This window comes from Miscanthus floridulus, chromosome 11 (genome assembly GCF_019320115.1).
Source record: "Miscanthus floridulus cultivar M001 chromosome 11, ASM1932011v1, whole genome shotgun sequence".
NCBI classification, from domain to species: Eukaryota; Viridiplantae; Streptophyta; class Magnoliopsida; order Poales; family Poaceae; genus Miscanthus; species Miscanthus floridulus.
Genome location: NC_089590.1, coordinates 62,702,824 through 62,729,847, shown reverse-complemented (window position 1 = coordinate 62,729,847; position 27,024 = coordinate 62,702,824). Strand labels below are relative to the sequence as shown.

Here is a 27,024-nt window from a genome sequence, read left to right as displayed (position 1 = left end):
ACCAAGAACTGGCGCATAGCCCCAGGGTCATGGAGTTCGGAGAAATCCACTCCAGGCCATGCCTCATCCTCCTCCGAGGAGTCGGCGTGGGTGCTTAGGTCGAGAATGAAGCGCTGGCGGCATTCTGAGGGATCCTCGTGAGCGGCAGTGTAAGCGTAGGCGTAGGAGGCAGCGACATTTCTCAACCCAAGGGGGTATGGGGGTGGTGCCGTCGCCAGACTCTGCTCTGTCGGGATCGGCTCCTTAGGGAGCGGTGGAGCGGGGCTTGGTGACGGGGCATCGCCGTGTGGCATCGGCGATTTTCCTTCGTCCCAGCTCAGGCTAGATAGGTCCCCAGCCAGGGACCTCGTGCCAACAGCTGGTCGCAGGATACCAGCGGGGAGCGGCGTGCCGCCCTGGATTCACGTAGCGTTGGGGTGGTCATGCTCGCGTCGCGCCTGGCGAGCGCGGCGAGAGCGGCCGCCCGGGCGCCGCCTGCGCCTGGGTTGCCGGTGCGTGACTTCATCGCCAGTTGGTGGGGCTCAAGGAGTGAGGAGTACCATGTCGCACTCATGCCCTAGAGACAAGAACTCTAGGCTCCCGAACCAAACCACCGTGCCGAGACGCAATGGTCGTACGGGGTCTGCCATCCGGAATTTGCTGGGATGACGAAACTGACACGCAGAGTCCCCAACCTGGCGCGCCAACTATCGGTGTTTCGGACCGGGGGGTCCTCAACCAACTAGTGAATTTGAACTGCGTGCTCTCGATTCCGGATGGTGATGCAAAGAGACACAAGGTTTATACTGGTTCAGGCAATCGATGCCCTACGTCCAGTCTGAGAGATCGGTCTTGCATTCCTTGCACCGAAGTGCTTGTAGTAGGGGGTTACAAGCTAGGTGAGAGAGGGAGCTAGTCCCAGGTCTCGGCAAGGTGTCATGTGGGCCGCTTGAGACGTTGCTCTTAGGCGGCTAGGATGTGTGCGTGTGTTACAATGTGTTACCCCGTGTTCCTCCCAAAACGGCCCAAGTCCTCTCCTTTTATAGCCTGAAGGGAGAACAAGGACGGTACAGGAGCTAACTATACGGTGTCGTGTGAACAGAGGCGGCGTGTCCGGGCCTTGTAGCTTATTCCTGTGGTGGCGTGGTCGCCGGAGTGGTCCGTCCTCGGAGCACTGGGGCGGCGTGGTCGTCCCATCCGATCCTGTGCGTCGTGGGAGCCCTGGGACTGCCTTGGAGTGGGTGCGGCGGTGATCGTGCAAGCCACTGTGGACGGACTGTGCGCGAGGCCGAGACTTGGTCGGTGCCGAGGCTGCACTGCAGTGGAGGGGTCTCGGCAGGCACGAACCCCAAGATAGCCGAGACCTTGGTGTACAGTGCCGAGGCCTCGAGTGGGCGGCTAATCGTGGGCACAACGTTAGGACACAGTGGCCGGTAATTCCCGCCGTACGCTGTCCCAGCCGGTATGGCGCTGATCGTGGACATAGCGTTAGGGCACAGTGGCCGGTAATCCCCGTCGTGCCCTGTCCCGGCCGGTATGGCGATGATGCGACCTCGGGTCCCGTCGGCCATTCTGTGGCGTTGAGCCATCGTCCGGCTGAGATTGCGGGAGTGGTTGAAGCATTAATGAGACATGACGTGCTGTCTGGAGGGTCGGTCGAGGCGGGGGGCGACGGGCTGCGGACGAGCCGGGCTCGAGCGACACGGAGAATGAGGCCTCGCGTGAGACGGAGATTGGATTCCTTGCCGAGGCGTGCCGCGAGAGGCCTCGCGCGATACGGAGAATGCACCCCCTGCCGAGGCCTTCCATGGCGAGCCTCGCGCGAGGCGGAATTCACGTCAGGGTGCCGAGACCTCCTGCGTGAGGCTCGAGGCGAGGCAGGAGGCCTGGTGGGCTCGGTCGTTGCGGGTGAGGGGCCCATGGCTTACCTTCTAGCTTTATTTTTTGATGGGACTTTAGCGACCCTTTTGATTGTTCGCTCGGGGTACCCCATTCTAAGGTACCCGACACTTTTATAGCCGCAAGGAGGGAGCCAGGAGTACATGAGAGAGCTACATGTGGAGCCTTAGCAAGGAAAGAAGATCTAGTACTATGGCCTATTCCTGTAGCAGCACAGTGTCAGGAATGGCAATTGGTACTTGATCACTGGTGCGTCGTGCTGGCCATGCCCGAGGCTGTTGAAGTCGTAGGGGTCCTCGTTGACGTCTAGTCAGCATGGCCTCCGCTGTAGGTGACATGTCGTGCCTTGTGAATTTTTGACTTGGTGGCGCGCCGAGGCCTGGCAGGTGTTTGTGGCTGACTGCGCAGAGGCCTGGGAGGTGACCTGAGTATGATGCGGGGGCCTCGGTGGTCAGCGTCGTACCCGATTTAGGTGGAAAAGTGCAGGGCATGTGGCTGCAGGGCGTGGTAACCCCTGCACCGTCAGTAAGGGATGGTAAAAAGGAGATTTGACCGTTGTCCCATCGCTCCTGTTGCTGTACCCTACCGGTCGTGGCTGACGTAGTGGGTGCATTCGGGCGCATTAAATGGATGGGACAGCCTGCCAGAGGGACGGCCTCGGCGAGAGGGCCTCGGCGAGACGGCCTCGGCGGGGCGAATCGGAAAATCGGCCTCGGCCTCTGCGAGAGGGCCTCGGCGGGGCGAATCGGAAAATCGGCCTCGGCCAGAGGGCCTTGGCGAGAGGGCCTCGGCGGGGCGAATCGGAGAATCGGCCTCGACGAGAGGGCCTCGGCGGGGCGAATCGAAGAATCGGCCTTGGCGAGAGGGCCTCGGCGAGGGCCTTGGCGGGGCGAATCGGAAAATCAGCCTCGGCGAGATGGCCTCGGCGGGGCGAATCGGAGAATCAGCCGAGGCCTCGTCGTTGTCCTTCGGCTTTGATATTTGTAAGGTCTAAGCAATCTTTTTGGTTCTTGCTTAGGGTACCCCTTTTTATGGTATCCGACACTTCCTAAACTAAAAGTGTAGATCTCGAAAAGTTATGAAACTTTATAGTTTACAACTTTTTTATTTGAAAGCATCTTGTCATGCAAAACTGTGTTTGAATTTCAAAATTATAAAATTCAAATTTTGTAAACGACCTTGGATGGAAAAACTTCCTAAACTAAAAGTGTAGATCTCGAAAAGTTATGAAACTTTGTAGTTTACAACTTTTTTATTTGAAAGCATCTTGTCATGCAAAACTGTGTTTGAATTTCAAAATTTTAAAATTCAAATTTTGTAAACGACCTCGGATGGAAAAACTTCCTAAACTAAAAGTGTAGATCTCGAAAAGTTATGAAACTTTGTAGTTTACAACTTTTTTATTTGAATTCGTTTAGGGCCTCAAATATGCAATTTACACTCGGTTTAGTATAATATATTGGGAACTAAAACGGAATCTAGACACAAGTGAGAGTGTGGTGTAGTGGTAGAGGAGGTACGTGCACAGCGGGAGGTCTCGGGTTCGAATCGCGTCAGCCGCGTAGCCATGAAATTCACGCGAAAAATGTCGGAGATGGGTGGGCGCTGGCCGGTGGGGGCCTCTATTGATAAAAAAATTCCATTTTTTTTTTGGTAAAAATCCCATTTTTCGGGTTTTTTTCGATAAAAGACACTCGGTAAAGTTGGCTTTGCCGTCACTGTTTTTGGCGAATGCTGTTCGACCATTTGCCGAGTGTTTTATGTATTTTGCCGAGTGTTTCGGACACTCGGCAAACTACAGGAGTCCGGTAGTGTATATACCTTATACCATGTTTCTAATGTAAACATTCAAGATTTTATTCTTGCAATTACATGGTATATAATTCATAATAGTTTTGCACTAGCATTTTTCATAATTAAATTGAAAGCATAGAAATTTTTAGTATATTCTACTATTTAATTCAGAAAATAAAGCTAGAAACAACACCCATTAAACTTCAGGTTGTACATGCGGGTAAAAGAAATACAGTAAATATGCATAAACATGGGGTCTAGGGTTAATTATTCAGAAAACTGCTGGGGTTGTATGCAAAAAACACCCTAAATATATAATTTCTAAATCTATTCTGCAAGAATACGAGATCTGTAAATAAAATCTGCAGGATTGAGAGATCCAACGTAAAAATTTCAGATCAATACAAGTCTTTCTTTTTTTTCTCTCGATTTTCTGCAGTCCAATTCGATCTGGACCGATTCTGACCCGTTCTTGCTTAGCACAAAGACCTGCTCGGCCTTCTATGTCTTCAACAACTCAGCCTGCTCGGTCCAATGCGCAGCGCGGTCTGCAAGCCGCTGTTACCGAGATTCTGCAAGAGGAGACGGGGCTGGAGTTTGACGACGGCGTGAATAAGCCGTTGATGACTCTGCGGCGTGCAAGCTGCTGAGGTTATGACGACATGCAAACCGTTCAGCGGTAGTGTTCGGGCTGAGATACCGATCCGCGTGTAGGCGAGGATCAGCGGCAACGGCATGCTAGCCGAGATGCACTGGAGGCCAGGGATGAACAAAGCGTACCTACTCGGTGGCAGCTTGCAGCCATGGTGCGTGCGGTTCCGTTGCAGCGGAGGATGCACACGGTGGCCGTGTCACGGGACACGCGAGGTCACAGCGTTCGGGCTCATCCGGCTAAGCAAGGCACCACCTGCAGATGGCGGCCATATGCTGTCCGTGATGGAATTCCGTACATGTTGCTGACATGCAAACCAAGAAAAGAAACTTCTACCTTCTTCTTCTTTATATTTTATTAACCCTAGATTCCTTCTGTAAAGCATGTATTGTTCTGTATGCACTACGTGTACAAACTTGTATGTACTGCGTGTACTATATTATGATAGAAAGAGTAGCCAAGCTCGATGGCTAGTATAAACTAATCTGCGAGATATAATTCATTCATACCTTGCCGTGGATGCTAATTTGATCTACCTCACATGCCGCGTAGGGCGGTGGTTAGTAGATACATACCGCGTAGGGCGTTTGACATTGTCGTAGAACTGCCTGCTTGATGACAACGGTGTATGTCAATGTAATACAAATTAGTTGCAGGTAGAGGTAGCATATCCGTTCCGCTAATAACGTCGGGATGTCGACGTCGTCGAAGTAGTCGTGGCAGGGACGTCGACGGTAGGAGCGTCGGTGTCGAAGTTCGGCGGCGGCTTCAACGGCGATGTCAACGAAGAGCTTGACGTGTTGATAACGTGTTATAAAACATGTTGCCAGCGGCTAGGATCTTTCTCTCTCCGTCTCTCATGATCAACATAGTAGATGAAAGTAAAACACATAAACACAAGAGATAGGGAGATTATTCTTTATTTCTCTGAATATCGGTGATTATAACATAGAGCTCCTACGTATATATGGTCCTGTTAAGGCCTGAGAGTTGGGTAAGAGCCCACGTATAAACATGGTCCTGTTAAGGCCTGAGAGTTTGGTAAGAGCCCACATACAAACAGATTAGGATTATGATTTCTTATTATCCTTTTCTTCTATGATAGAGTCCGTATATTTTACAACACTTATGTGGTAGGATAGGAAAAAGTCCTTCTGTACCCTCAGCCCGATTTACTTCTGTGAACCAGTAAATCGGATGTTCTGCCTTCAACTTCAACTTTTTCTAGAATTTTCAGGGCACACGCACGCGTGCGCGTTCAGTGGTACTGCACGTTTCCCGCGCACTGAAGGCGACGCCTCCCAATCTCTCCTTTGCGTGTGTACGGAAGAGCACGCGTGTATGTGTGCGTGTGGTGTGAGTGTAGAGTGTGTGGGTTGTGTACATCTAAGTTGTACCCGATCAAAAAAAAACTTCGAAACCGTTGTTTTTTCAAGTCTAATACACTTTATAAAAAAAACTTAAAAAATGTACCAATATTTTTAAAAAATATATATGGAATTTAAAATCCAAAAATCTAGTTTAATTCTAGTAAACTCATACTTCCTCCGTACCAAAATAAATGTCACTATGTGATATGTATTTTAGCTCAGAAAAATATGAAATCAGTTTCAAAAATTCTCTAAAAAAACATTGCCTATATTATGGTGCGTACTTCCTCTGTACCAAAATAAATGTCACTATAGGATGCATCCTTGTCAAACTTTCTTAAGTTTGTCTAGATTTGTAGAAAATATTAGCAGCATTGATATCTCCAAATAAGTTTATGATGAAAATATATTCAAAGATTCATCTAATGATATTAATTATGCACCATATATTACTATTTTTATATATATATTTGGTCAAAGATAATAAAAAATGACTTCTCAGTAGGTGAGAATGACACTTATTTTGGGATGGAGGGAATAGATTGAAATGATTTGGATCTTATATTGTCTTATTTTTTGTGTTTATTTACTAGTATATCTCTTTGTTATCCTTTTTGTGTTCATTTACTAGTATATCTCTCCTCTCTCGTTATCTATTATAATTCGAGGTCAAGAGGACTTTTTCCTTTCTAGTACTCGCAGAACTTTGACGGTTTCATAATGCTAGTTTGGGTCCGTTGACTCTAGAAACTATCAATGGGGCATTTTTTGTCCCATCTTTGAACTCTATGCTTAAGCATTGAATGAAAATTACCATTTCAAAAAATACAAGAGAGAAATAGGTAGCAGTAGGTCCCACGCAATAGAACCGAGGATGGGATAGAGAGGGCCGCAAGGGCATTATGGTCTATGTGAAGTAAAAGATTTGCGTGTCTTTGTATTAAGATAGAAAATATTTAATACAGCACGCCATAGTTATGGACACTCGGACCCTCATGGTCTATGTGAAGTAAAATATGACGGATGAAAGAATCCTCTTTCCCATTAGCAGTAGGTATAAGTATTGATATAGACATAGATAGGTCAGCTAGTAAGCCAACGTCATAATGGAGCCTAGACATCGTGCGCAAAACTGCACGAAAGAAGAGCATATATAGACCGTGACAAAAGATTGAGGCCCTTGGGTTTCAATAAATCATATGAAATTTCTATGAAATGACTTGTTCCATAGAAATTTTAGAGAAATTCTACTAAGATGTTGAACCTCATAGAAAGTTATCTTTGTGCCACTCCCTCTCGTTCGGCTTGCTGAATCTTGGTTGAAACTGGCTGAAAAACATTGTTCTGGCTGAATTGTTGTGAGAGAAAAACACTGTTTCGATTAAAAAAACAAGCCGAACAAGCCGGTTTCTGGGTAAGCCGAACGGGACATATATCTCTCTCATTGGTTTCAGTGTTTTTCTTGTGCTAAGTTTTTTTTTTATATTTTCTCAGTCAATATGATTCAAGATTAAGGTTATTCTATTCCTACATTTTTTTCTTCTATTCCCACTTCTCAAAATTCTGTATTCCAAAGGTGCCCTGAATGGTTCTGAAATTTGAGGCCTCATGGAGTGATGCCGTTGCCAAAGATGAACTATAGGCGCAGCACTCCACATGGCATATGCAGCGTGCATCAACAGGGACACGAGCGAGTCAACACAAGCATTCAACTTCAAGTACTTCAATCAAAAAAAAAAAACTTACATATATGCATTTATCTTTTTTTCATTTTGCCCAGTTGTCGTACACGGATAAGTACGTAGAACAGCAGCACAATCACACTAGCTTGGAAGAAAAAACAAGCAAATGCAGTGGAAATACAGACGCAAACTGATCACAAGGCGTGCATATATATATAATAACAATGCATGGCTAGAAGCAACGACGTCGCACGTAGGCATTTCACGAGTGCAGTGGAGAAGAGGAGGCCGGCCTCTGATATATCTACAGTTCATGCCTCCGGTTGTCCTTGTCCGGCGGGGCGGCGGGAGGCCATCGATCTAGCGGCTGAAGGAGGCAGATGACCCCAGCTTGGCGGCGCTGGCCCTCAGCAAGTACTGGTGATACGCCGCGGCAATGGCGGCGCCGATGAATGGACCCACCCAGAAGATCCACTACAATCACAGACGAAGACAGGACAAGCAATCGATCTAAGACACCTCAACTGATTCTGCAGATCACTTCATCAAGTGGGTTGCGATTTCATATATATCAATTGCAGTCACAAATTAGTGTTATTGATCAGTGCAGTAACAGTAAGACGGCAAGATAACATTTAGGTATTTTAGTACATAGATTAAAGTTTTTTTGAGTTAGGTCGGAGGGCGGTTGTTGGGAAGAGATTAGGCTGCGTGTTTTGTTTCAGTGTGTTTTTAATCAAGTGGCTGAAAATGTCACTGTGGCTGTGTGAGTAGCTACTAAAGAACTGTTCAACTGTATACTAATAATCAATTTGGGTGACATCTGCTGATCAGCTTAACTAAGTGATCATCATTGAGCCTTATCCTGACTTCCTGAACCTCCAGCTTGTTATAATAATCCAACAGTTCTATCTGCTCCTCTTAGCTAGTAAACCTAGGGCTGAGAAATATCGCGATAGTTTTTGTTTGATTAGTTAATTAAGATTAGGCCAGTGTTCATGGCAGCGGCGGCCATGCCTGTAAGCCATTAGCATTTAATTTATTCTTTGGCAGGATGTCCCGTCATTATCAGTAGAGCTTTAGCAGTATGTGTGTAGGACGTACGTGGTCATCCCAGGCCTTGTCGTTGTTGTAGATAACAGCAGCGCCCAAGCTCCTGGCCGGGTTGATGCCGGTGCCGGTGATCGGGATGGTGGCCAGGTGGACCATGAACACCGCGAACCCGATTGGGAGAGGAGCAAGCACCTGAATGAACAAAGCAGAAAGCGCAAAGCATTAGCAACAGCTACTACAGTGATGAAGCTCAATGGATCGGAGGGGAGGCGCTGACAATCGAGCTAGAGGCCAGAGCTACTTACGGGGACGTGGGAGTCACGGGCGTTGCGCTTGGGGTCGGTGGCGGAGAAGACAGTGTAGACGAGCACGAAGGTGCCGATGATCTCGGCGGCGAGCCCGGTGCCCTTGGAGTACCCGTCGCTGAGCTCGTTGGCGCCGCCGCCGTAGCGCACGTAGAAGGCGCTCTGGAATCCCTTGACGAGGCCCACGCCGCAGATGGCGCCGAGGCACTGCGCGACGATGTAGAGCAGCGCGCGCACCAGCGAGACCTTGCGCGCCAGGAAGAGGCCGAAGGTGACGGCCGGGTTGATGTGTCCGCCCGACACCCCCGCGGTGCAGTAGACGAGGATGAAGATCATGCCGCCGAAGGCCCAGGCGATGCCGAGGACGCCGACGCCGCCGCACGCCGCGTCGGGCGCCGTATTCGCCGTCGTGTCCGTCTGGTGCTTGTACCCGATCACCGTGGCCACCGTGATGTAGAGGAACAGCAGCGTGGCCACGAACTCGGCGATCACCGCGCGGTACAGCGACCACTTGGTCAGCTCCTCCGCGTCCACCAGCGGCGCCGGCGGCGGGTCCGAGTAGTCCTTCGCCGTGTACTCCCCGCCCTCGTGCGCCGCCGCGGCCTCGATGTCCTTGGCCATTGTCGCTCGCACTAGCCAATGAACTCACTCTCTAACGAGACTTGCTTGCTTGCTTTCTGCTTCTTAGCTTAGCTCGCTTCTGTTGTGACGAGAGTGGCCAAGGCGAGGCGAGGTATTTAAGGAGGGGCAGTGAGAGAGTGAGACGGTGGTGGTTCGTGACAGGAACAGGCGGCTGCTTCATGATTGGATTGTTTAAGTGTTCTTCTCCTCAGAGATAAGCCGAGCGTCTGGCCAGGGAGGTTTCTGGGTTTATAATTTTGCCGACCGCGACCGACTAAAGCGCTCATCATGGTTACATAATTCTGGAGCCTAATACGGGGGTTGGGGCTAAATTTAATCAGTGGCTGAGCTTCATTCAGCGACGACGACGATGCATGTGTGTCAGCGTGTCTATGCTTCGTGTCTGCGTCTGATAATGTGTGGTGAGGGAGGCACAGGCGTGAGCCTCATCAGTGTGGAAATATGAAGTCTACAGTGCCATATGCATGCCTCTGCTATGCTTGCAGCAAAGACCACCGGCCTCTGTACGTGATTCAGGCAGGGCCTTTGCTAAATCTTCAGAGCTCTGGCAATCAAGGAGTGTCTCTGTATCTCTCTGTTTTCTTTTCTTCTTTGCCAATTTGTATCTCTCTGTTTTCAACTGCTGGATAGAGAACAATCAAACCTGCTATAAAAATTTGGCAGAAATTTTTTAAATTGTCGTTTGCCTGGCAACGCAGTATGCTTCTCCACCAATGGAGAGCTGCTCGATCAGCAGTTTGGCTGCCAATGATACCACCGACGGACAAGGGAGACAACTAAGCAGCACGCAGAGGCACATACATCGCAAGGACCACCTAATGGCAGCTGCTAATTAAGATCGTTATGAGGCGCTTGATTAGGTGCAACCTAAATGTCTTATCGTGCGCAAGCATTGGCTGTATCCCTCGTCTCTTTGACACGAAAAGGGCGTACAAACAAACTTGTGGCAGCACAGCGTGTAATAACGCCCTGTCATGACGCCATGTCATGCTAGCACTTTCCTGAACCATCGAAACTGCAGGTCTGGAACCACACGGGTCGCTAGCTAGTTGCAACGAGCGCTGTGTTTGGAGGTCCTTCTCCGTTGCTTTTCACCAGGCAGCAAGTTCGAGCTAGAACCGTCTGCGGAGCTCATCAGTGTCTGATGCCGTTGTTGTGCTGCTGGTGCACAGAATAGCTGAGGACTCTTTTCGTGTATGAGGAGGACAGCAGCAGCACGAGACAGAAAGCCAAGCCCCAATGGTCCCGTCCCGTCTTCCACGAGATTCCATCACAGGACGCTCGAGCCTCGTGTTCCAGTGCCATCCTGTATTCCTGTTCACACGTGGCGACTACCTGGAACACGAGGCACAGACAGTCATGCAGTTTTCGTGCGAGGTCGAGACCCGGGCGTACAACAGCCATCAGATTACTATAAGCGAAACGGACAATGGTGGAGCAATCAAGCAGTGACGCTGGCACCTTGCATAGTTTATACAAGCCTATATGGCTGAAACGAGCTGGACGGCTCGGGTCCTACACACGCCGATTTGTTTGATCGATTTTTGGCAACTACGCTGCGTTGTCAATATTGGACAATAGGTTATCCTCTTAGCTCATTTAAAAAAAAAAACATCTCAAAACTCTCAATACAGAGAGAATTTCGGTGCATGCATACAGATAACCAGGTCCTAACGATATTGCAGCAGCACCAGAGCAATCGAATGACTTGCCGCATAAGAGTCAGTGATCTGATTAAAAGAATGACAACAAGAGAACACATCAAAAGCTTAAACTTTCTCAGAAAAAAAGAAGTTAAAACCTTCTTGCACGAAATTGTAGCTGAGGAATAGGGTCTAAGGATCAGCATAGGTGCTTGACACTGACAGCCAGGAGTTTCTGATATTACATAACCCAATTTGATATTCATAACATATATTCTGAAGAAAAAAAACAGTGATAACATGCAGCGTCACTAAACTAGCCCCTTATTACACCAGAATCAGTAACCAGCCAAAAACTAGCACAAAATGGGGTCGGGAATCTACAAGAGCTACACTAACATCCCGACCACTGCTTGTGTGATCAGAGTATAGTTCCAGGCTTCCAGGATCCCAGGCTAGTCCAAAACCTTGGTAGTCAGGAAATTCAGCAGTCCAGGCGTTAAACTTCTACCCCGTGAGCCCCAAAGTTTCTGTACATGTTAATGTGAAATAAATGAACTGCCAAATGTAATAGTTACACTGGAATGTATAAATAACGGCTAGTTCAAACAAATGTTTGGACATTTCTTCACATTTAACTTAGAAAAAATAAGACAGCAAATTGTTGGCTTGCTACCAATCTTTGTGTGCCAGAATATTAACCATTTTGGGTGCCACAAAAACAACTAATATTGCACATTTACTTAGCAAACTGAAGACAACAAAAACAGTTCAAAGATAGAAAAGGTTCATATGACCTTTAACAGTATATTCAATAATACTAATCATCCAGGTATTCAGACAGTAATATTCAATAACTAAAAACAACTGAAACTGCACCTTTACTAAGGACAGTTTGACACGACAAAAATTTGGACAGTAGCAGCTTTTTTTATGATCTCCAACAGTACATTATAGAGACCAGAATATTAACCAGCTAAGGTTCCAGAAGTCAGTTGGCATTAAATTCCTTCTGTTACAGCAGAATGGCTTAAAAATTGGCAATACAATGCCCATTTCCTCCAGAATATCACCTTCAGATGTCTAAACTTATCATTAATAACACAAGAATATGGTAAACGGTCAAATAATGGCTCATTGTCAACTTTAATTCTAACGGCTCCTTATGTGTTTTAAACATGCAGAGATGGACTGATTGTGGTGCTTCAACACATGCAACACTAACTCTCTTGAAAGTGTGCTTATTTATGAAAATAGATCTAACAGAGATTTCTACAGATTTTCCTGGGGCCTCATGGCATGAGCACTAGAGAGGACACAATACAATATTTCAAAGAAGCTACTCTTCAAGATATATTTCTGGGACTTAAAACATTCACAGCTTCAATTCCTTAGCTATAACATAAGCTGGGGCCATCCACCATATCGCAAAACTAAACACCATAGTAGATTGTATGTCATATCACTGTCTGCACGATGCAGCCTAGATATTACATCCACGAGGGTACAAACTAAGAGGCTAGATGATCTGAGGGTTTCCTATGCACCATCGGGTGGTGCTTTATATCAAAGGAGACATAGGTAAGTACAAGTGTGCATGCACCCATAAGGAGATGTCCAATGGTAGTCTTCTTGGTCAAGAAAAGCCAGGGTACCCCTTAATACCAGCTCTTTTTTTTCTCGAACACGCAGGAGAGCTGAGTATCATTATATTAAGAAGAAAAACAGGGGTTTAAAAACCCCTTACAGCACCACACACACCCCAACACACTTCACAAGGCACAATCTGTCTCTTCTATAGACAAAGACCTGACCCTTGAGGCCTTGACCACTAGTAGTGAGAACTCACCCATTGGCTGGCTCTAGAACAAGGAGATGGGAAACTCCTTGAGCTCCGACCAGACTCCAGAGGTGCAGTTTGTCCTTAACTACAGCTAAAACCCTATTAAGACTAGGTTGAATCCCATCAAACACACATCTGTTACAGTGGTTCCAAATAGACCATGCTCCTAGAATGATGACAGAATAATACCAGCTCTTTCCCCTTTTTGTTGAGAAAAAACAGAGAGAGGCAAAAAAAAAAAAAGGCTGAAAAGGCATTTTTGCTTTCTTTTCTACAGTCTGAACAAAGCTTTAAAAACATTCAGTAAGCTTTTTAATCAACTTTTGGTTTCGAAAATTCACAATTTGAACAAAAACAGAACAGTATGAATAAAAATAACAGCTTCCTAAAAAAAGATCAAGCTCTATGACTCAAGTAGTATCGCCTATATGAGCTAGAATTTTCCAACCAACTTCTTGAGAAGTGAAAGCCCTAACTGAACATAGATAATGCAGCAGTTTTGAAGACACTTCCCAATCTTACAAATACCAAACTGGACCAGGGTTGCCCACACATCACTCCCTCTTCTTCACAAGCTACGGTGAGAATCATAAGTTTCCTAAACAGGCAGGCAGTCAGGCAGGTGAGCATCCCTTATCTGGTTTCTCGACAATGAGACCATGTTTGACAACATTAGTAATATTTGGCAACGAAGATAATGGACAATAAAATTATAAAACGGGAATTAGGATTTATTGCGTACAAGTATTCATACATCATATATGCTAGACATATATAGTAATTTGGATATAAAAATAGTGTTCCTGTTTGATGGTTGATTGCTATGACAACGAACTACAGATAGCAACAGGGGCCATTCCTCGATGAGGGGACCCTAAAGGTCACCCCTTCCACAGTAGCATTCCCCACAACCCCATCCTTCGTGAATAGCGGATACCCAATGGCTCCCTTACACAGTGAATATGATGTAGGAGCAATTAATTAAATTCTAAAATGAGAATATGGCACAAAAACATCATACATAGGCTAATCACAAAATCCGAGCAACAAAAAAAATATAAGAAAGATGAGAACATCAAGGGGCATTAATAGGACTATACAAGATTAGAAGCCTCCTATCTTTTCTATGAGTTATGCCAAACATATGACTAGTCCCAACATGTCACAATTGCAGGGCCCCATAAAGAGATAGGGGACTAGGGTAGAAGAACATTGCCACACCCGCTATACCCACAAGGGACATTTCACCCCCATTAAATATCCCTGTAGGGGTACCCCATTCGCCTAATAGGCGAATTACTCACTGAAGAACAAGGTCATGAACATCCCTACAAACACCTTAAAATGCAGATTCAGGTTTAAGGAAGAGCAGCTCAGATTGAGGCATTAAAGATCCTTCACTTCCAGTATGTTATAATGGTGTCCAAGCATAGTCACCACAAACCAATCTTTATTAGGTCCGACAGATGTGGGTGGCTTAAAACAAAGGCCAAAGAGTGTAGGGCACATTAGGTTTGTGCTCCACATCATCCAACCTAATGACAAAGTTGCCAATGCACATGCAACCAAATCCTGCCCCACGGTTTCATCTCCACAATGGCAAGAAAAAAGAACTACCGCGAGCACGGTCATGCACCGCCAAAAATGCCTTGAAGAGCAAATGATTGGCAAATGTGGTGTTCTTTAGGGCACTAGTTCATGACTTGGAGTGACTACAATGACTCACTAGGCCAATAGAAAAAGTAATTAAGCATGAATATTCCTTTCACAAATAAAGTTAGATAACAATTATATGATCAAAATCTAATGGAGAAGGGATGATAAACCCCTAAATCAAAAGAAAGGGGAAAATGAAAAATGGAACCATCGGAAGATAGGAAAATAGGTTCAACCAGCATACCCTTTGCTCATCATGTCATCTCCTCTCAACTCCTCTGTTGGTTGAGCATGTCTTTCCTCGCTACATGCTAGCACCATGTCACCTCTTTCAACCCTAGTGTTGCCTCTCTTGCCTTGTCCTCCTTTCCTTCCTGATAGAATTGTGATTCCTTACTATTGGGCTAACCCTGGAAGGGTAGCTATATGGGAGTCATACATGGGCCATATATGGGCCTTAATACACACATACTCCAACACCCCCCCCCCCCCCCCGCAGTCTGAACTACCGGCACAACGGAGTTGCAGACTGGACATGAAAAGAAGAACACACACGAGCCCCCCCATAGACGCAACTAGCCACCGGTGATGTTGAGGCTGGAGCGAAACTCGGAGAATGTGGAGGACGGGAGGCCCTTGGTGAAGATGTCGGCAAACTGGGAGGTGGTCGGGACGTGGAGGACCCGAACATCGCCGATGGCGACCCGATCGCGGACAAAGTGAAGGTCGATCTCCACATGCTTGGTCCGCTGGTGCTGAACAGGGTTGGTGGAGAGGTACACCGCACTGACGTTGTCGCAGTAAACAAGCGTGCTCCGGGAGAGGGGACTGTGGAGCTCGGCAAGAAGCTGGCGGAGCCAGGAGGCCACCGCCACGCCGTTAGCGACAGCGCGGTACTCCGCCTCGGCACTGGAACGGGAGACCACCGGCTGGCGCTTGGACGACCAGGACACCAGGTTGCCGCCCAGAAAGACAGCATAGCCAGAAGTGGAGCGCCGAGTGTCTGGACACCCGGCCCAGTCGGCGTCAGTGTAGACGACGAGGTCGGTGGAGTGAGACCGGTGGAGTAGCAGGCCGTAGTCGACAGTGCCTCGGAGGTAGCGGAGGAGGCGCTTGAGAGCAGTGAGGTGGGGCTCTCGGGGATCATGCATGTGGAGGCATATCTGCTGAACTGCATAGGTGATGTCTGGCCTGGTGAAGGTGAGGTACTGAAGTGCTCCTGCAAGGCTCCGGTACGCAGTGGGGTCTGGCACTGGGTTGCTCGCTGCCTCTGACAGCTTGGCCTAAGTGTCAACTAGAGTGGAGCAGGGCTTACAGTCAGTCATCCCAGCTCGCTCCAGGATATCAAGAGTGTACTGTCGCTGGTGAAGAAGGAGACCGGTGGGACGAGGCTGAGCTGTGACCCCGAGGAAGTGATGGAGCACACCAAGATCCTTCATAGCGAACTCCTGTTGAAGAGAAGTGATGATACGCCGGAGGAGTGACGGACTGGAGGCTGTGAGCACAATGTCATCAACATAGAGCAGCAGATAGGCAGTCTCAGCGCCGTGGTGATAGATAAACAGAGAAGTATCTGACTTTGCCTCCACGAATCCCAATGTCAGCAGGTAAGCAGCAAACCGAGAGTACCAAGCCCGAGGGGCCTGCTTGAGGCCGTAGAGGGACTTGTTGAGCCGGCAGACCATATCAGGACGAGAAGAGTCAACGAAGCCCGCAGGCTGGCTGCAGTAGACTGTCTCAGTCAGAGTACCGTGCAGAAAGGCATTCTTGACGTCCAGCTGGTGCACGGGCCAGGAGCGAGAGAGAGCCAGTGAGAGAACCGTGCGGACGGTAGCCGGCTTCACCACTGGACTGAACGTCTCATCGTAGTCGATGCCAGGGCGCTGAGTGAAACCCCGGAGAACCCAGCGAGCCTTGTACCGATCAAGGGAACCATCAGCCCGCCGCTTGTGTGTCCAGATCCACTTGCCGGTAACAACGTTGGAGCCAGGCGGACGGGGCACCAGATCCCATGTCTGGTTGGCGAGGAGTGCCGCGTACTCCTCCTCCATCGCGCGACGCCAGTGAGGATCCGACAAGGCGGCGCGAACGGAAGAGGGTACAGGAGAGACCTGCGGCTTGCCTGGCATCGCTGCGAGAGCCAGGGGCCGCAGGGTACCAGCCGCGTGCCGCGTCACCATAGGGTGAACATGACGCGGGTGTCGGTGCAGGAGAGGCGGGTGGTACACCGACTGCACGACACGGGCAACCGGGGGCGGAGGTGGCGGCGTAGGTGTCGACGGCGGAGAAGAGGCCACCGGTGGTGACCGAGGCGGCGACGGTGGTGGCGGGGCCGGCTCCGGATGCAGCGGAGCCGGCCGCACTCGGCGGTGGTAGACACACACCGGCTGTGCGAAACGCGCAGCAGGTGCTGAAGCCGAGGTCTCCGGACCCGCGCAGGGCGTAGGGCCAGGAGCAGCACCGGAGTCCGGCGTCGCCGGACCCGTGCTGGGCGCAGGGTCAGGGGCCGCACCGGAGGGCGTCGAGCCGGAGCACGGAGCCGGCGAAGGGCATGGTGGAGTAGTACCTGCAGGACACAACGTCAATGGTGGCTGGTCCACCGTGTCAGTGGGAAACAGGGAGAAGAGGTCAAGGTCGGGGGTGGAGGGGGGTGGGGAGGTGGTGGAGAAAGGGAAGACGGACTCGTCAAACACCACGTGGCGAGAGATGAGGATCCGACGAGAGGTGAGGTCAAAGCAACGGTACCCCTTGTGATCCGGGGAGTACCCGAGGAAGACACACTGAGTCGAACGGGGAGCCAGCTTGTGGGGAGCAGTGGCAGTGGTGTTAGGGTAACACGCACACCCGAAGACACGAAGGTGATCGTAACGAGGGAGGGTACCGAAGAGAGCGTGGTGTGGAGTGGGAGCCGGACAGGCAACGGAAGGTAGGCGGTTAAGGAGGTAGGTGGAGGTGTGCAGACTCTCAGCCCAGAAGTGAGCAGGAAGCGAAGCCTGGAACAGAAGGGTGCGCATGGTGTCGTTCGTGGTGCGAATCATGCGCTCAGCCTTACCGTTCTGGGAGGAGGTATAGGGACATGACATGCGTAACTGCACACCGTGAGAGAGGAAGAAAGCACGAGAGTTGGAGTTATCGAACTCACGCCCATTGTCACACTGAACGGCCTTGATGGTGAGGCCGAACTGAGTAGACACCCAGGCGAAAAAGTGGAGAAGCGTGGGGAATGTATCAAACTTAGCACGCAAGGGAAAAGTCCAAGAATAATGAGAGAAATCATCAAGCACGACAAGATAGTATTTATAGCCAGAAATGCTCATAACAGGAGACGTCCATAGGTCGCAATGTACAAGATCAAAAATATGGGTCGCATGGGAAGAGGAGGTAGGGAAAGGAAGACGAACATGACGGCCCAGTTGGCATGCCTGACACAAGTGCTCATCGTGAGCCCGAGTACATGGTATGTCGGAACTACGACTAAGCTGGGTCAAAGCATTACGACCAGGATGCCCAAGACGCCGGTGCCATGTAGTGGATGAAGTGGTGGCGGCAAAAGCAGCTGACGAAGCGGAGGGCGAAGCGGAAGAAGCAGACGCAGGAAACCGAAGGGTGTAAAGGGGCCCCATGCTGTCACATCGGAGAAGAGGACGCCGGGAAGCCAAATCCTTCACAGTAAGACCAGATGAGTCAAATTCAATAGAACAGGAATTGTCAGCTGTAAAACGACGAATAGAAAGGAGGTTGTGAACCATAGAGGGAGCAACAAGGACATCAGGAAGACGAAAAGAGCCATGAGTGTGAGCGGCACCCACGGAAGTGACAGGAAGACACGAACCATTGGCGACCATGATGAACGAAGGGTGGGAGGAAGGAGGATGAACAGAAGAGAATATACCAGGGTTGGGGGTGGTGTGGAAGGTAGCACCCAAGTCGACGATCCAGTCTGGGCCGACTGGAGGAGTCAGGGTCATGGTGCCGAAAGAGCGGGCCAAAGCCGTCGGGTCCCAACCGACAGGCCCTGGCGAGGTCCAGGTAGGTGGAGCCCACGGCGACGAGAACGGGGCGACTAGGACAGCGCCGGTGAGCATGGCCGCCGGTGGACCAGGCTCGCCCCCGAAAGCCCGGATGGGCCACATGGAGATGCGCCCTGACCAAGGGTTGTTGAAGGAGGGCCAGGGTGTACCCCGTGGAGGCGTCGGAGTACTCCCACGGCCAGGGCCCGCACCACGCCCCCCCCCCCACCCCCGCTCGGCCCGGGAGGAGGACCAAGAAGGGACGACGCTGGTGGAGCGGAAGGACATGGCGGAGGAGTGGCGGCAAGAGCAGTCGAGGAAGACGAGGACCCCGGCGCGGGTAGTGACCCAGGCGTGATGCCCTGAGTGAGCTCCTCCATGACAAGGTCGTCACGGACCTGGAGGAAGGTGGGAAAGGGCCGCTGCCGGGTGATCCAGGTGCGGAGGTGGCTGTATCGCTCGTTGAGGCCGCGAAGGACGTTGAGGACCAAGATGCGGTCCTCCACGGCCCAGCCAAGGTCACCGAGGGAGTCTGCCATGGTCTTCATCTTCCGGCAGTACTCGCCAACGGAGAGGTCGCCCTGGACGAAGGTGCGGAAGCTTGCGTCGAGACGCAGGGCCCGGGCTTCGGCGTTGCCTAGGAACTGGCCCTCGAGCGCCAGCCAGGCCCGGCGGGCGGTGCTCTCAGGGGTGCTGCGGACGAGGTCGTGAAGGTCGAGGGAGATGGTCCCCAGGATCCACGAGAGGACGATGCTGTCGAGACGCAGCCATGAAGGGGTTCGAGCCGCAGGCGGGGCGTCGGTGAGGACGTGGTCGTCTAGGGCGTAGCGGCGGAGGATGAGAAGGACCAGGTCCCGCCAGCGGGCGTAGGAGGGCGACTCAGGGTCGAGGACGACAGGAACCAGGCTCCGGATGTTCTGGACACCACCGGCTTGGTAGTGCAGCTGCGCGACGAGGGGATCAGTCGAGTTGGGCCAGAGAACCACTGTAGGGGACGGACGTGAAGCAGACGAGGTGGCAGTGGTGTCGTGGTACACCGGATGGACGAGGAGCTGCTCTGCCTCGGCGATCTGACGGGCCAGAACATCGCCCGCATCGCGCTCCCGCTCCCAGGCTTGGGCCGCCGCGCGCAGGCGTGCCTGGCCCTCCGCGGCAGCGGCCCGGGCGGTGACGAGAGCCGCTGCGAGGGCGGAGTCCGGTGGAGGCGCTGCGTGAAACGGCAGAGGAGGCGGGGCGGGAAATGGAGTGCCACCCGCGCCTAGCCCCTGGAATTCCGCGCGCGCGCGTGAGGCGTCGTCGTTGAGGCCCGCAGCCGCGCGAGCAGCCGCGCCGCCCGCATCCGCGCCGGGGAGGGCCGCATCCGCGCCGCCCGCATCCGCGCCGGGGAGGCCCGCATCCGCGCCGGGAAGGGCCACGACGGCGAGAAGAGTAGCGGCGGCGGCGGCTGGGTCACTGGGGCGCGCGCGGCTCGCGATTTGCGCCCAGGTGGAAGGGAGAGGGGGGAAGCAGTGGAAATAGGAGGGAGGGGGAGGAGGTGGTGGGCCACCGGCCATGGCGGCAGCGGCTGCCGGCGGCGGCTGCCTGCCTGGCGGCTGGGAGAGGGAGGAAAGGGAAAACCTAATCTGATACCATGATAGAATTGTGATTCCTTACTATTGGGCTAACCCTGGAAGGGTAGCTATATGGGAGTCATACATGGGCCATATATGGGCCTTAATACACACATACTCCAACACTTCCATCACTCCCACAACCTTTCATCTCTCCCTCATGTATTTTCTTGCTTCTTTCTCCATATTGATGATGGTGACCATATCAGCTTCAGCTATGAACCATGGTAGACAACAACAAGAGTTGGTCAAGCTAGTCCCTCTCTTTCTCGCCGTTTTGCCACCGGTCATGATGACATTATTTCAGACAAGCCCGTGATCTAAGATTCTTGAACCCCGATCATAGATCTAAGCTTCAAACTTGCCTCTAATGACTAGGTTGTGTCAAGGACATATGTGCCTTGTGTTGAATGTTGCATGATGCTAGTTATGCCTAATATTTCACCATCCCCGTCTCTTATCTTCATCAAGGTCCTCTAAATATCCATTTAGAGAAAAAGAGTTAAATACATAGGTGGCCCTTAAATGTCACTTAGGTCCACCAACTATGAAAGTGCATTTTAATGTCCATAGGACCATACCCTCCACGTGGGCACTAGCGCTAATATGGCATGTTGATTGGTCTCCACGAGACAACTCTCGGCTGGCGCATTTCATCGACCACGTGGTGAACGAGGTCACACTTGTGGTGGCCTCTCATTCATCGTCCTCACATGCAAAGCAAAGGTCGAAGAGCACCTTTGTCGTATGCTCAGATGCCACGTGCAACAAACTTAGTTAGCATGCTAGGCTGGCGCTAGAACCCACGTCAAGGGGGTACGGACTAGTGATGCACCACTTGAAAAGAATAAATACTAGGAAATGCAGTTTCCATGTTGGTGGCCTAGATGGCACAATGTGAAAAGTTGGACTGCCCATGCATTAACTAAAAAGCTCTGACTATACACGAGACCGGTGAGGATTTTACTGCTGGTGCCTTTGTGGCCCTTATGATCGAGTTTGACACACAGAGGTGATGGTTTGAGGCCATGATGACCAAGCTGACAAGCACAACACACAGAGGTGATGGTGTGATAGGGAGGCAGGGTAGAGTGGCCCAGAGTTATTGCACCATGTAGACTTAGAGTTCAAGGCAACACAAGCACATGGGCTGGCCGGCACGGCTAGAGCTGCATGTCCAACCCAAGCCATATCCATATCATGGTTATTAAGGCTGGTAAGGCAAGGCATGGCGAGCTACCCCTTCCAGACGCCTAGGCATTTAAGGCATGAGGCAAGGTGATGCCATACAAACATCTTATAATATATAATGACACAATAGAATGTAAAAGCAATTATACTTTAATATTGCTGGTTCTTAGCCTGTAATACCATAATAAGTAGTGACACTAGAGTACTAGTGCACAACATAAAGTAGCAAAATAGCAAATCTGAAATCTCTCCTCTCAATAGCAACAAATTAGACTCTAATGACACCACTTAATTACTAATGACATAACACCCAACTCTTGCCTTTCATCTCTTAGTATACATCATCATCATCAAACTCATCAGCATTGTTAGTAGCATCCAAGCATTCTTGAATCATTTTCCTTAGTTCAGTGCCATACTCTGGACATGGAATCACATCTCTATAGCCACCAGCTAGATGTTTCTTCAATCTTTTAATTCCTGCTATAATTCTCTTGTCACAGAACCTGTCCAATAACCATATCCCATCCTGAATCATTCGAGTTCAGTGGTCTACGTTTTGGATCATTCTTCGGATCGTATTCAGCTGGACTCTCCATTGTGTTGTTGCCTTGTTGGCTGCAGAGTAGAGAAGAACCAAGCACAACCTAGTCAACAACCTAGCACAAAGCAGCAAACCAGCAACAAACCAAAATATACACTCCAAGTCAACTATCCAAGCGAAGGACGGAGCAGACAACAACATAGAACAGAGGAACGGGAGGGGAGGAAGACAGAAGGCGTACTTATGTTGTGAACCGTTGGCAAGAAGCCAGAGCAGAGGGAGTTGAGGCCAAATCAACGAGCGGAGGTTGGAGGCACGAATCGACGACGCGAATGTTGGAGGCCGTCGAGGAGTCACGAATCCAAGAGCGGAGGGGTAGGGGCGCGGATTGAGGCGGGCAAGTGGCGGATCGAAACGAGCAGGCGACAGCGGCGGCGACCCTCTTCTCTCCCCCTCTCTCATCGCTCCCCCCCCCCCCCCCCCCCCTCCCTCAACTCACACGGATTCCCAATGGGCGCCTGCTTGCAGGAGAGCAATAGGCACGTGATTCCCTCTCTTTCCCGTATGCAGTGCCTTTTTGCATGCCTTTTTCTCCCGCGTGTGCGACGTCCAAACGACGACTTGGTTGGAAAATAAGAGGTCATGTCCTTTCCTGCATTGTTGGCTCAAAGTGAGGAACTCACCCTAGTTTCAAGCACTTGACCCGCCACAAAAGTGGGAAGACGCAGAAGAGTAACAATGCCATAGCTACTAATCCAATCTTTTGTGGTGAAGACAAAGCAGATGAAGGTGGGAAGAGCACCCAAACTGCTGATTCGTCTCAAGCATCACAAGGAAAGAGGCCCATTGGAATGAAGTGTGCAAAGGAGTAGCAAAGGAAGACTTGATGCATTATACAAGGATGCAATTCAGGAGTTGCAATGGAGAAAGAGAGGAAGATGAAGGACATGAGATGACAGGAGGCCAAAACAATTCAAGAGCGCAAGGTATTTACTAAGGAGCGTCGGTTGATGTGAGATCAAGAGAAAAGATCATGTTATGTGATGTCTCCATGTTAGATCTCGAGTAGAGGAACTATGTCTTGGCAATGAAGGCACAGATTGAATTCTCTCATTAGCTCACTTGCATCATCCAAAGAACTTTCTAGGATGGAAACATAAACATTTTGTAGCCGACAATATGGCATTGTCACGTGGTCATTTCATTTAATTCCACTGAAACTACATGAATCAAGAGGTTTGTTCCTAAACACATGTCAAGACGCTCTAGGGTCCACATGGAAGAAACATTAAAGCGTACCTAATATGAGCAACAATCCACGAAAATCCCATGCTTCATAGTGCAATAAAATCTTTCTCCATTATGACCAAAAACATTTAGGAAAGCTACTAATAGGGTCAAAGTTATTAAGGCGTCGCCTAGTTGTCGCCTAGGCATCTAGGGCGATTTTCCAATCGAGGCGTCGTGCCCGCCGCGACCTCCCTGTGTATGGCGTCGCCAAGGCGTCGGACAGACGCCGCAAGAGCGAAAAGGCGGTTGCGGGCGTAGGGAGAAGTGTGCGGAGCGATGCGCGCGCGGAGAAAAAACGAAAGGTAGTTGCGCGCGTAGGTGAAATCGCGCGGGAAAACAAGAGGGAGGTGCGCGTGAAGGGGAAATCGCGCGCCTATACTTTCCGTGGAGACGCGCCGCACCCTGCAGTTCGCCAATTGAGAGACGGGAGGGAAAGAGATGGATCGATGGCGGCGGTAGCACCTGGAACGCGCCCCATCCCATCCAGCCGCTCCTGCCCCCTCTGCTTTGCCGATTCGCCGCTCCATCCCATCCGTCCGCTCGTGTCTTCGACATCCAACCTCGCGCCGCGTCCTCGCTCACCGATCCGCGCCTCTGACCTATGCCCGTCGAGGACTGTCTGCTTCCGCTTCTACATGGGCTCTGCGTCTTCTTCCGCTGCACACTTCCCTGCCAGAGGCCAGGCCCATCACCCTTTCACATAGGCTCAAGTGTACCTGTTTTCCCCTCCTCTGCATGTCCTTCCTCTGTTCAGAAGTCTGGATTATATTGCCTATTTGCTTATGCTTTGGATCTTGGACTTGGATGATATACTCCTGTGATGTCGGATGTTGCTAGTGCTTGGATAATTGGATAGGGGTATAAACTGCTCTGGCTAGTGGGTGGTGGCTACTTGCATAGAGTCTAAAATTGGCAGCAAAAAGGTGCATACCAATGTATGTTTGTCCTGCTCTAATGTAGGTGAGCGTATGTGTATGGCATCGCCTCGCCGCGCGCCTTATTCGCCTAGGCATCTGGAAGGGGGTGGGTCGCCACGCCTCGCCTTACTACCTTAATAACCTTGAATAGGGTACAAGGAAAGAAGAATATTGCACAACAGACACCACCTTTTGGCTTTGGCGTATGACAAGGAAAGAAATTCTTGAAAGCTTCAGGGTTAAGAATCTCAAATTCATCTGCCAAGCCATGTTAGTTTGGCTAAACCTAAGCTAAAATATGACGACTCAGCTATGGCAAAATAGCAAAACAAGGAGTTGATCAAAGGGAATTGAATCAGATCATGAATCACTTCCCTTGTGCTAGGTAATCAAAATATCAAGAGCGCTTGGCTTGTAAGAAATTTTGGTAAGACCAACACAACTAATGATAGTTATAAGAGAAAAAATTAGTAAAGCCTAAAACAAGGACATAACAATGGATTCATTAGACCAAAGGTGGGGAAACAAGCTACATTCAATGAATCGAAATATGTGAGTTCTCTCTTTATTCAAGTTCCTCAAAAGGTTTGAGGTGCAAGCTGATTCGACATTCCATAAATGGTAATGGAAAAAAGGAATAAACATTCAATGGCTTGGCAAAGAAAGAGGTGAGAGGCAATCAAAGGAATATGTTAACATATTACAGTCCTTTCTATAGGCCTTGCATTGTGTTAAAGGACCCTATTTACCAAGACAAGGAGAGTAACACCAACCAAGAGCAACAAAGACTTGACACATACAAGAACTAGACAAGTTTAATAATACCACTTGGTAGTTCAACAAAAAAAAATGTCATGAGGCCTAATTAGGAAGTGAATAACACAAGATGAAATGAGCAGCAATCACATACAAACAGTGGCAATCACTAACACAGTCAATACACCCATATGGAAAGAAGACATACCGGCTGATTAAAGCATTCAGGTGTGTAGCTAATATCGCTTCAGCCTTCTTGCAATGTGGTCATATTCTTGGTGCCTGTTAGCCTTAGCAAAAACATGCTTCATATTCTCCATCGTGGATCGTGACAACTCAACTCTCATGTCAATCATCTCATCTGCACGCCTCTTCACCTCAGTTAACCTGCCAAAATCAAGCAGCCCTGCTATTAGCTCTTTGGCAGAGTCCTCAGCTGGGGTAATGTTGTGCTCCACAATACAGCGCCACACGTCGATTGCTGCAGATGGGTTAAACTCCTTAAAGAACAAGATGATAGCAGCAGCGCAATTGGATGCAGTAGGCAGTTGCTCATTCTTGCTCATTTCCTTTAGGAAACTTTCAGCCTCACGAGCCTTGCGATGCTTGGTGAATCCCTCCAGTATGGTATTGTATGTGACAGAATTTGCAAAGACGCCGTTGAGGGGCATTTCATCAAGCATCCCAAGGGCATAGTCCATGCTACCAGCATTGCAGTAGAGGCCAATCATGGCGTTGTACATTGAGAAATTGGGAACGAGGCCAGCTTCAGAGACCATCATGTTCCAGATGGCTACGGCGTTGGTGTAGTCACGCTTGCGGACGACCAGATCCACAGCGGTAGCAAAAAAATTGATCCCCGGCAAGCAGCCCTTGCTCCGCATCACCTGCAGGAATTTGAACGCCTCGTCGAACAGGCCGCCGCGGACGAGAGTGGAGAGGAAGGAGTCGTACGCGGCCACGTTGGCTGCGTCCCAGCCGACGCGGACGACCATCTCGCCAAAGACGCTCTTGGCGCGCACCGCGTTCCCCTCCTTCTCACATGCCTCGAGCAGTATCGCGAACGTGTCGGCGTCGGGTGGGATGGTAGCCTTGGTGCGCTCGAAGACGTCGTGCGCCGCCTGCGCGCGGCCCTCGACGCGGCAGATCGCCGAGAGCAGCGAGTTGAGCGCGACGGCGTCGGGCTTGAGGCCGTAGCGGTCCATGACGTCTAAGGCCGCGATGGCATCCTTGAGGTTGCCACTGGCGCAGTAGGAGGCGAAGACGGAGGCGAACGTGGCGACGGAGACGAGGCCGCCACCGCCCTCCTGGTGCATGGAGCGGATGGCGTCCCACATGGGCTCGAACATGGCGGCCTTGCCGAGGATGTCGACGAGGAGGTTCCATGCGTAGGCGGTGTGCGACACGGAGTGCCCCGCCCAGCGGAAGAAGCGGACGGCGGACCTGGGGCGCTTGTAGCTCTCGCCGGACTTGAGCACCAGTTCCTCGACCTCCGCCGTGGGGCCGATGCCGCAAGCGGACAGCGCCGCCTCCACCTCCCCCGCCGGGACGCGGCAGATGATCTCCAGAAAAGCCTCCGCGCGCGGGTTCGACGACCTCCTCCCTTTCGGGGCTCTTCTCCGCCGCCGTAACCATCGGCGAAAGCGGGGGCTACCTTCGACCTGCTGCTCCTCTTTTATTCTATCTACTGATTCCAAATCCTCGTATCTCCTGGTTCGCGTCTGGATTTCAATCTGAGGCCCCGTTTAGTTCTCAAAATTTTTGTTTTTATTTTTTTTTTTTTTTTTTTTTTGGTAGCATTTTTGTTTGTATTTAGCAAAAATGTCTAATTATGGATTATTTAGGCTTAAAAGATTCGTCTCACGATTTCTCGGTTAACTGTGTAATTAATTTTTTTTCATCTATATTTAATACTCCATACATGTGTCGTAAGATTCGATGTGACGAGAAATCTTGAAAAAATTTGGGTTTTGGGTTGCATCTAAACGGGGCCTGAAGAACTTGGAACGTAAATCGTACTGCCGAATGAAGAACGGCAGAACGGAGTTTGGAGTCTGGAATCTGGAATCTGGAATCGAACACCTACGACACCAAAGGGAGAATAGCAGCGCCGTCGCGGCGTTTTTGGGGACAAGGTCCGAGGCCGCCATTGATGGACAGGCAGGCGAGAAGCAGGGCCCCCACGATG

General features: G+C 50.2%; 2 protein-coding genes and 1 pseudogene across 2 annotated transcripts; all 3 read right to left on the bottom strand.

Annotated features, from left to right (window-relative positions):
• Window positions 1–7,452: 7,452 nt before the first annotated feature.
• LOC136490964 (aquaporin PIP2-5-like) lies at window positions 7,453–9,421 on the bottom strand. Its single transcript, XM_066487172.1, has 3 exons — window positions 8,735–9,421; window positions 8,481–8,621; window positions 7,453–7,850 (listed from the first exon to the last, which is right to left on the bottom strand). Exons 1-3 carry the CDS (start codon window positions 9,353–9,355, stop codon window positions 7,737–7,739), a joined length of 876 nt encoding a protein of 291 aa, XP_066343269.1. The 5' UTR covers window positions 9,356–9,421; the 3' UTR covers window positions 7,453–7,736.
• A 1,746-nt stretch (window positions 9,422–11,167) lies between these two features.
• Window positions 11,168–26,486, bottom strand: LOC136490963 (pentatricopeptide repeat-containing protein At1g77360, mitochondrial-like; annotated as a pseudogene).
• Window positions 17,018–20,081, bottom strand: LOC136492064 (uncharacterized). Its single transcript, XM_066488213.1, has 2 exons — window positions 18,877–20,081; window positions 17,018–17,084 (listed from the first exon to the last, which is right to left on the bottom strand). The coding sequence occupies exons 1-2, from the start codon at window positions 20,079–20,081 to the stop codon at window positions 17,018–17,020; spliced, it is 1,272 nt and encodes a 423-aa protein (XP_066344310.1).
• Window positions 26,487–27,024: the final 538 nt, after the last annotated feature.

Bases quoted from the DNA above. Each gene is read 5' to 3' on its own strand.
- LOC136490964 (XM_066487172.1), bottom strand. From the start codon at position 9,355: ATGGCCAAGGACATCGAGGCCGCGGCGGCGCACGAGGGCGGGGAGTAC. The intron at 8,622-8,734 runs GTAAGTAGCTCT...TTGTTCATTCAG, and splicing joins CCCGTGACTCCCACGTCCCC to GTGCTTGCTCCTCTCCCAAT. The intron at 7,851-8,480 runs GTACGTCCTACA...CTGTGATTGTAG, and splicing joins ACAAGGCCTGGGATGACCAC to TGGATCTTCTGGGTGGGTCC.
- LOC136492064 (XM_066488213.1), bottom strand. From the start codon at position 20,081: ATGGCCGGTGGCCCACCACCTCCTCCCCCTCCCTCCTATTTCCACTGC. The intron at 17,085-18,876 runs GTCACTACCCGC...TGTGTCCTGCAG, and splicing joins ACTCAGGGCATCACGCCTGG to GTACTACTCCACCATGCCCT.